Raw genomic sequence first — 11,130 nt, 5'->3', positions numbered from 1 at the left:
TAGTATTATTATTGTTGTTGTTGTTGTTGTATTATTGTCATTTATAATTTATACAATTAACCTCCATGTGTTTCGACCCTAGTCTTGCCGGATTATTTATTACTTCGACACTCTTGCACTTAGAAGAAGATATCAATCTTTTAATCGTGTCATCTTGCTAACAGTTGAATACATTAGTTATAGGTTTTACCTCCAGTAGAACCCAATCGCACTAGAGTCTTGCTGTCCCCATCCCTGTTAGGCAGCAAGACCAATTCTTATTGGGCAACATGACCCATTCCTGAGCTTAGATTATTTTTTTTAATAGTTTTGAATTATATGTATTATTAAACCCATCAACGATGAGTTTTACTGCCCAACATGACCAATCAACTTTAAATGTTACTCCCCAGCAGACTTATTAGCTTTAGGTCGTGTGGCAGTGGGACCTATTAGTGATGGGTCCTTCCCTAAAAGGACCCAATAGCTTTTGGATTTTGTTGGGCAGCCAAACACGAGGATATTGAATCTTATTAGGCAGCCGAGCTCAAAGCTCTTGTGTACTGCTATAAAAGGACCTATTTTATCTCTCTTTTTTATGTGTACTTCTTTAAAATGTTTATCTTCTTTCTATAACTTTTTCAATTTTTTTTTTACTTCTTTTAAATAAAAAAAGGAACGAAAGCCTGTCTTCTTTTTTCCCACTTTTCCTTTCCATCCCTTACTAGAAAAATCCCCAACTCTTAAATTCCCCAATGCCAACAATACTCATTCAAAACATAAAAATCCTCTCAAAACACATAAATGGCTCAATCATCATCCCATGTAGCACCACCTTGGAAAGATGAGCTTGGTATTGTTATCCTAACTTTAGAAAACTTGGATTTTTTCGAGCAATTGAGACCTTTCTTTCAACTTTACAGAATTTGTTGACACTTGAGCATTTCCATTCTATGACAATTTCTTTAAAATCTTATATAGACACATCTTGAGGAAAGGTGCAACATTTGACAAAAGGTAAGAAAGATAAGGCCATGAATAATGAAATGCTCTCATTATTTTCATCAATATTCCATCACCACCTTCAGATAAATGTTTTACATTCATCTTTAAATTTAGAAAATCCTAACATTTCTTCAATCAAATGCAGAGTTAGAATGGTGGTCTAGTAAAACATGTATTTTTGGTGAGTTTTGTATTAAGAAGACATGAAACTTTAGATGGGATTTACTTTATCAATGTGAAGTTGTATAAGCTTTGGAGAGAGATTAATCAACCCAATAGTTTTTTATGAGAAATAGCTGGTTTTCATTAATACCAAGAACACCAAGGGGAAGCACATCCTTTGGTTCTCTTCGATCCAATTTCACACCTTGTAAATTAAGGTTGCTCACAATCAACTTAATAGCCTTGGGTATATTTATTTCTTATCACAGAACAAGACCCAATATTATTTAATTCTGCTTGACAACAGAGCTCAATGTTATTGGATCTTGCTACGAGCAGAGCTCAACTCTAGTATGTTCTGCTGGCAACAAAGCCTAACTCTAGTGAATTTGCTTTTGGGTTCGGCTGTCTAGCTAGATTCAACAACAATTGTTGACTACACGCAAAACAGACAATGCCCATTGGGTCTGCTTTTGGATTTAGCGGTTAAACTAGTCCCAATTAAACCAATCCCAATACAGTATCGTCTATAATGCAAACAGTTTATGACCATAGTATCATTCATAATATAATATATTGTGTCCATAATAAATCTAGTGTTTTTTCACATGTTTTAATATTATATATAATATAATTTATAATAGTTGACCCTAGTTAGCATACTTGAATTTTTCTTTTTTTAAATATTATTTTTTCCTTCAGTCTCCAGAAGAAACCTAAAAGGGTTACAAAATCACTACTAGCCTATCCTAGTATAGATTCAAACATAAAACATTCAATTTTTTATCCAACGCCAAAATTAGAGACTATAAAATCTTCACCAAATGTCAAGATAGCAATTCTACCTAGAAAACAAGCGTCGCAACCAATCCACAAAACAATCCTCCGCCATCACTGCCATAATCGAATCCAGGGTCCAGGTATAAGAGAGAGAAGCAGGGGAAAAACAAAAAGGTTTAATTCAAACATAACAAAATACCTTTTCACTTGTATCATATACTGAATTTTTTAGTAAGATTAGCGGTTATCAGGTGTAAGAAGTGGAGGTTGATGATGTGCATATAATGTTTAAGTTAAAAGATGAAGGAATTGATAATCAAGAAAAAGAAATTACCAGTCTTTGAAAAAACATTAGGGATTCTGAAAACAAAGAAACCTACGTTGAAAAGAGAGATTCTACTATGTGTTTTTGATATATTATATATAGGTTTTTAATTTTTCCAGTATAAATTGATTGAGGATATAAAATATAATTTCTAAATAAAAATAAAGAAAAAATATAAGTAAATTGGTAGAATCTTTGCTAAATATATGCAGTAATTCACTTACTTTAAAAAAATAATCAGCAAATGGGCTAAAACTATAGATATTACTATTGTTCATTTATTGTATAGTGTTTCATTTTCATTTTTTCTACTTAATGCTCACATGTATATTAATTCATGAGTCCTAAAATTTTTTTATTTTTAATTAGTATGGATGTTTGAACCAATTTACATATATTTTGACTAATCCAACAAGCCGTAAAATTAATGATTATGTAAGTTTTTAGTGATTCTAAAAAAACTCAAATTCATAATTATTGAGAAACAAACTCAAAACCTGACCAGTTAATTTACCATTTAAAATTTTATTTGCATTCTATACCTCCTGAGGTATCTAGAAGTGTTGTTTATGTGAATTAACTATTAAAATAGAATTTTAATGTGTTGCAAGAAAAAAATGAAAAAAAAATTATAAAAAAAGACATGCATTTCATTTATATTGTTTAAGAAGTGCATAAAACTATAGTTTGTTCCTTGAAATTTTAATTTATATATATATATATATGGTGCTTTTTATTTAAGAATTTTATGTTTCAATTATAAAATTTCATCTTGCATTATAAATTAAATCCAAACCCAAAAAAATTCTTTTAATCAATTTATTTTTTTATTTTTTTATCAATTTTATAGTGTTTTGGGATTAAAAATAGATTTAATTGGGTTTCTAAAACCTATTTCAAGAGTTTTCATATAAAACAAGTAGAAAAATAAATTTTTTAAATCCAAGAACTCAAATTCAGTTTTCTGATCACCAAACACATAATAGAAATTCAAACTAAATCTATCCAAATGGAGTAAAAATTATTTATTTTATTTTAAATAACTAAGCATATAATTCACCTAGATCAAACACTTGGGATTGATATTATGGATATAAATATATTTGGGTTTTGTTTTTTGGATCAAAAGCTTTTCTCAATCCTCATGGGCTAGTGCGTGGTATCTTTTTATATTAACCTTCACTTTTTTTCTTGTTATTTTAAATAAAATTTGCCATGAATAAGACAATAAAAATGATTTTTAAAATGTTATATATTTTTCCATAGCTTTTAAGTAAGATTATATTATTCACAATGATAAATGATGTTAGCGATTACCTTGTGAATTGTTATATAAACCTGATATGCAAGATTCTTAAAAAAAAAAAAAAAATCAAGCAAGATTCATAAAAAAACATGTTGATATATATATATATATATAGACACACACACTAATAAAAAAAATTTATTTTCTTATTTTTTATTTTAAATTTTTTACATGATTTTTTTAATATTAATTATACTTTTACTCTCTTTTTTATCGCCTTATTGAATCATGATTTTTTTTATTCAATCTTACTTTTTATATTGTGATAAATCTATATATTAAAAAATAATGATTCACATAGAAAATCTATTTTCCTTAAAACAAAAAAGAAATAAATGAACAAGGAAATAAAATTTTGATTGGAGAGATACATCTTTAACGATTGAGATTTTTGTGAATATTTATTTTAATGATGTGTATTTTTTATTTAAAAATCATATTGCAAATAAAAAAGATATGTTTTTTCATAAAACAAAAAAATATGCATTAATAACAAATAAAAATCCATATAATAAAATATATTTCTTTTTCAAAATTTAAATCCTTACTTTTCTTAAAAATATTTATTTTCATCACAAAAAAACTAAGCAAAAATTGATTTTAAAAAACTTGCACTCCCTGGCAAAAAAATATTAGTAATACTAAACGTTATTATCTATTTTTAAAGATAGGAATGCTTGTTCTATTTTCCAAATTCTAATCCTATTTATTATGCAATGAAAAATCTATAATTTAGACAGAGAAAGTGAGAAAAAAAAATTTATCTCACAAAAAAAAATCATATGATTTTATATTTCCAAGAATTAGCCACTTTGATTTTTAGTAACACAAAAGCTAAAATCCAAAAAGATTTCTAACTAAGAAAAAAATCATATTAAAATTTATCATGCATAAAAAAGATTTATTACATGATTGATGTTGATTTTGGATATTTCTCATACCTTTAGGTTTCAAAACATGAATCATATATATCTTAAAAACATCATAAGATAAAATAAAATGAGTTTGTATGAATCATGAAATGTGTATTTGATATTTTGATAATTTTTACGATTATAATTTAAAAAAATAATTAAAAAAGATATAATTATTGCTTCTCTAAAATCCAAGCTTTTACCACAATTTAAGATGTAAAGCAAATTTAAGTAATCTTAATAGATGTCTGATATTATGGTACAATATATTTTTTTTAAAGTGTTTATTATTTAAAAATACATTAATTTTTTTTTTAACATCAACACATCAAAATTATAAAAACAACCACTAAAAAATAACATTAATTTGATATCTTTTCAAGGCAGATATATTTTTAAAACGTTGTTAGAAACACACTCTTAAATAAATATAAACCAAGTAACTTTTTAAATGGTAGTTAGCCTAAACATACCTCCAAGCACACTGCACCATAATGTAAAACAAAATTAAAATGGATAACACTATTTAAAAAATATCAATCATATATAAGATGCTAGAATCATAAACTATTTCTTTTTATAATCTCCACTATATAGGTGGCCCACTTGCTATATAACATGTTAAATTTATGTAATGAAAACCAAATAATTTTTAAAATTATGATCAACTTACAAGTATCTTCAACCACAATGCATCATAATATGAAACAGTGTCAAAATAAATAATAACACTAAAAAAATATGAATTACGTTTAGAATGCTAAATTAACAAATTATTTTTTCCTATAGTTTCTTCTAGATAGGTGGTTAGTGCTGTGCTATAAACCAATTTAAATTTGTCATAACGTAACAAATGCTTAGGTGATAATTGCATTTTAAAAAAAGTAAAAATAATTTGGGAGCCGAGTCATTAATTCAAATAGGTTCAGTAAATTTGATTTATTTAATAATATGATTAAAAAGCTAATGATAAAAATAATAATAATGACTAATAAAAAGATAAATGTTTATCAATATTATGAAAATATACTTTCTAAATATTCTTTTAAGATATCAACGATTTTATTTGACAACAAAACAAAAATTAAATGAGAACGCGATAACCTCATGAAAAGAAAAAAATTATTGAAACTTAATTACCAACCAATCTAATGTTGAACAAATTAGAAAAAAATGATTTATAAAAAAAAACAAAAAAAACCTAACTTTAGTCAGCATGCCAAACTCACAACTCGGTTATAAAGTTGGGATAACCTCATACAAAAAATAAATAAATTAAACAATAGGTGTCAACTCTCAAACTAACTAAACAATGGAGAATGAAACTGAAAAAAAATTAATTTAAAAAATATCAAGAAAACTCTAAATCAATATAGATTAACTCGCCTAACCCACAACTTAGGATATAAGATTGAGATAATCTCATATAATGAAAAGCAACAAAAACCACAAAACTAAAGATCTAAAAACATAATATCAAATGATGAAATTAAAAAAAATTAAAAATATAACCTAAAAAAATTGAAGTTAAATTAATCTAATTTTCAAAACTCATGATGCTGATCATGAGATTGAGTTATCCCACAGAAGACAAACCTAAAAAAATCATGAAACAAAACTCTTAATCATCCAAGATTAAAAATTAAAACAAATAATAATAAAAAGAATAATGAACAAATTTGGTATAAAAATTAAATTAAATAAAATAATAAGGGAAGAAATTAAAAAATAAAATAAATCAAGAAAATAAGAACCAATTCTAGTATAAAAATTAAATAAAATAAAATAACGAGGGACAAAAATAAAAAAATAAAATAAATCAAAAAAATGATAAAAAACAAAAAAATAGAAACAAAAGAATAAGGATAAAATTGAAAAAAAATTAATTTATAAATCATTTCAAATAAAATAAATAATAATCTAAATAATATGAATTAAATTTAAAATAAAAAATAAATTAAAAGACTACTTTAAAAAATTAAAGAGATAAATACAAAAATTAAAAAAAAAAATTATCAATATTAAATTAAAAGTTCATTAAGCACACACGCCACCTAATAATATAAAAGCCATTAAGGATGTTTTAATGCTAGCCCAACAAACACATGAAACACTTACTTTCCTTTCAACAATCTTTATAATAATACTTATATCTATAAAATTACCAAAACACCTAACTTGTTAGTAATAATAATAAAATAATAAAAAAAAATGAGAAAAAGAGGAACCATGTAACCAATTTAAAAAAATTGATATTTAAAGATATTTTAGTAATTTTAATGTGCTAACGGATGATTTAATAATTTGTTTGTAATGAAAAGATCTATATGCCCTAGATTATTTGAATAATAACTAATAAATAATATAAAAATACTATTTTACACCAGTAGTTAGTGTAATGGGTTTTTTTTTTTTTGATACAACAAAATAATAATTTCACCAATAGTAATTTCAATGTAACTATCTGTGTACAGCAAAACACTAAGGCATGGGGTTTTTTTTTTAATAAATAAATAAATAAAAAAACAACCAGAAAGCCTTCCCGCGCAAGTCGCTAAACATTAATCGATGACTTCCACTCCTTTCACAAAGCAATCATCTAATGTTTGAAAACAACATCAAACACTCGAGGGCTATCCCATTGCTCATTTCTGCTTTGCATCCACAACCAAGAGATTGAGTGGAAAATCTATCTTCTACTTCTTTTACGAAAGCAAACACCGACCAGCTACATCTCAAAGAAAAGGGACCTCGAGTATAAAAATGGGCGGAGAGGTCTGCCAAACTTGAGAACTGGTCTTAATCCACATCTAACTTGGCTACAGAATCAAAAAACAAATGGTGGCGTATAAAATGAGTTAAGAATCTGATCAACCAAATCTTTCGATCCTTCGAAGACGTATTTCTTCCAATGTAAGGTCATCGGAATGGCGTGAAAATTCACGGGAGGACAATCCACGAGCTCCCCGACTTGTCCCGCACATCTCACATACACTTAACATACTGGAATTATCATATGTACATGCTTGGCATCTCCACAGCCCTGACATTGTCCTTCCCGTCTGCCTCCCACCAACACTTCCACGACCAGAAATCCGTCCTCGCCGGAATTGAAATAAATTCCTCACAAACCTCAGAGGCCAGCTTATTACATTGGTAAGGGTTCTGATGGTTAGAGTGAGTGGGTCTGGTCCTGAATAAGCTCTCTTCAACTTGAGATAGAGAATCCCAGCAAGTATTCCCCCGAGGTGGCCAAGAAATGAGACACCAGGTACAAACATTTGGATAAGAATCAACTCTGCCCATGCAGCATGGCGTGCCGGTATGACCAATCCATAGACATTAGTAAGACTCTCGGACTGAGAATTGAGGACAACTTTCATGGCAAATAGAACACCAGAAAATCCAGCAGAATATTCAGAGTAGAAAGGTTTGTCATAATCAAAGAAGAGGAGGAGGGACTTGGCTAGCAACAGTGTAATACCCTGGGACATAGCAAGTAAAGCAGCAAGCATAGATGCAAATTCAACACTTCCCACAGAAGTTTCCAATTGAATTCCCTTCCATAAGAGCGACATCATGTTGTAAACGAGATGAGAGTCACTCACATGATAGAATGGTGAGAGCAGGAAGCGTTTCAGGTCCCTATACTGCTCAATAAAAAGCAAAAGGCAAAAGCATCATCAGTTATTTCCTACAATTAGGACAGAACCTACAAATACAAAATCTTTAAACCACAAGATGTTTTTTTTCACTTAATAATTGTATACAAAAATTAACAAAGAATAAGATAAGTAAAACTACTAGACTTTAGCAAATTAATAGCAAAGCCCATCATCAATCAAGCAATCGATTCTTTCTAAATTATTGGAAAAACCGATTCGTTCTGATCTATTGGAGAAACCCAATTGATTGATTTGCCCAATTAACAACTAATAGCAATTAAACCACGTAGGATCTACTCTACTCTACTAGTATAATAATGATGACGATGACGACGACTACCCAGATAGGTACCTTAAGAATGAGGTGGGGATTAAACCAGACTTGATCGATAGAGGGAAGGATATGACGGAGAAAAGCAGGCCTCAAATAGATGAGAGTATTGGCACCGAGAAGAGCCGCGGTGACAGGAGGTTTCCATGGCAGCCTATAGTACTCGCTTACAGCGTGAATTGCCAGCAGCGGCAGCATTCCCTTTGTTAAGCTTCCTCTTCTATCCATTTCCCTTCGATTTATCGATCTAACAAACTCGATTGTTCAAAATCTATCTCTTCTCTTTTCTCCATACATATGTAGTAGAAAATAACTATAAAAAGCATCAGTGCTGCCCCTCTCCTGCTACTAAAGTCGGTTGCCTGCAGAGAAAGGAATTCTAGATGCTTCCGTTCTCTTTCTCTCTCTCTTTTCATAATCCACCCGACCTTGGTCACTTGTTATTGGCTGAATTAATACAAAATGACGTCATTTTAATTTTAAAAAAATCAAAATAATCAATTTAATTAAAAAAATTAGATATAAACTAAACATCCAATGGATAAATTATAAAGTTAACTAGCTGGACCAAATTAAATTTTATAATAGTGTTTTTTATATATATATATATAAATAATAAATATAAATATTAGTTAAAAAACCACTAAAGATAAAATAAAAATTTTATACTAAATAATCAAATAAGTTAATAAGTAAATTAGATTTTGATGAATTTTTTTTATATAAAGATTTTAAATTATGTTCAACATAATTTTATTTATTTTAGCAACTCAAATTTGTGTAAAATAACTTAAAATTTTATAATCCCCAAGTTAATTCATAATACAAAATAACATAATTTATGTCCATACTTAAAATAGTTAAAATAATTGAGTATGATAAGTTATTATGTTTAGCTAGAGGTTTTAAATGAACTCCTAAATATTTGGAAGGAGGTTGATAGGAAACATAAATAAGACATAATGATGTAGTGTATGGGAGTGACATGAATACATGTATGGACCGGGTCTTAGCAGGGTGCATGGACCAAGTTATAGCAGTTGAAGAAACTTATGCTTGATGTTATCTTTCTATTGCATTTTATTTCAACGTGAAGTTCATTTTTATTATTTTATTTATTAGGTGTCGATTACTTGTAATGGTCTTAGGATGTTCCTTTATTTTTTAGCTTACTCTGTTTTTAGTTTCAATCATATGGTCTGCTATTTAAGCAGCTATAGATTATCAATGAGGGATAAAAAAATTATTTCAGTTAAACTGTGGTATATCGTCACTCAAAAAGGATATTTTCATGAATGTTTTTATTTATATTTAAACAGAACCTATCATTAGTTTAAAAACATGTTTCTTATGGGAATCAATAAGGAGCAAATTAAGCACTTGAAGTTTGGGCTACACCTCAGGAGGGATTACAGTGAATGGAGTTTGATATGAACAACAACCTCCGCCGTTTAGAGGAAGCTCTCAATCGACTTTCGAATATGTTGCTCTTCTAATTCAGAATCCTTAAATCATGACAATCAACACCTAGAAAAACAAGATGAAGGCTGGCGAATTATCTTATCCAAGTTAGCCAATCTAGAATTTCCACACTTAGCTGGAGACAATTCAATGGAGTGGTTCAATAGGGTGAAACAATTCTTTGAATACCAAGGCACGATGGAGAACCAAAAGGTTCCCATGACTATTTACCACTTTGAAGGGGAGGCTAACCAATGATTGTAGTGCCTTTACAGGATGTTATAAGAAGAAAGACACATGACTTCATAGGAAAAATTCAAATAGGAATTATAGGCTTGCTTTAGACCATTAAGATATGAAGACTTTGATGAAGCTCTCTTAAGAATCAAGCAACTGGGAACATTGAGAAATTATTAATGTGAATTTGAGAAGCTCGACAATAAGGTGCATGAATAGATGCAAATGGTGTTGATGAAGATGTTCACAGAAGGTTTGAAGGTTGAGATTTTTAATGGGATACAAATAAACCGCAATCCCTCGTGAGGTCATTAATTTAGCACAAATACAAGATGAGCAGCTTACATGGCATCAACTGTTCACATAAATTCCACCCCCAAGAACTCATCTAGCTCTTCTATAAACCATATGTGTAGCTTCTGCTACCCCTATTATTCTAATTAGACACTTAACATGAGAAGAAATGTAAAAAAGAACTTTGTTTTAATTGTAATAAATGCTTCACAGCTGGGCATAAATGTTAAAGACCACAATTATTACTTTCAGAAGGGCATGTATGAAGAAATTTATGACTAACAGACATTGGAAGAAGACCAAGATGAAGATATAGAGGAAGTATAGGAACATGGACTAGAATTCGAAATCATATTGCATGCATTAACAAGATGAACAGGTCAAAAACCTATGCCAATCATTCTTACAAAAGCATTTTTTATCTGGGTGGCTAACACGACTAAACTATTGATGTCTTCTCCCAAATGCAGGAGTGTCGAAGTAATAAATAACCCGGCAAGATCGGGGTCGAACCACAGGGAGGTTAATTGTATAAATTATAAATGACAACAATACAACAACAACAACAACAATAGTAGTAGTAGTAGTAGTAATAATAAAAAAAGAAGAAGAAGAAGATGAGAACTTTGAGATAGAATATTAATGTAAGGATTAAATGATGATAATAACAA

The 11,130-nt window shown here is 28.9% G+C and overlaps 1 protein-coding gene across 1 annotated transcript; it reads right to left on the bottom strand.

Annotated features, from left to right (window-relative positions):
* Nucleotides 1-6,982: 6,982 nt before the first annotated feature.
* On the bottom strand, nucleotides 6,983-8,877 carry LOC105107205 (uncharacterized protein At3g17611). Its single transcript, XM_011001046.1, has 2 exons — nucleotides 8,489-8,877; nucleotides 6,983-8,121 (listed from the first exon to the last, which is right to left on the bottom strand). Exons 1-2 carry the CDS (start codon nucleotides 8,693-8,695, stop codon nucleotides 7,342-7,344), a joined length of 987 nt encoding a protein of 328 aa, XP_010999348.1. The 5' UTR covers nucleotides 8,696-8,877; the 3' UTR covers nucleotides 6,983-7,341.
* Between the last annotated feature and the right edge of the window lie 2,253 nt (nucleotides 8,878-11,130).

Source organism: Populus euphratica, unplaced genomic scaffold (assembly GCF_000495115.2).
Source record: "Populus euphratica unplaced genomic scaffold, PopEup_1.0 scaffold151.1, whole genome shotgun sequence".
In the NCBI taxonomy this organism is placed as follows: domain Eukaryota; kingdom Viridiplantae; phylum Streptophyta; class Magnoliopsida; order Malpighiales; family Salicaceae; genus Populus; species Populus euphratica.
The sequence above is the reverse complement of the archived record's forward strand: the minus strand, read 5'-3'. Positions and strand labels throughout refer to the sequence as shown.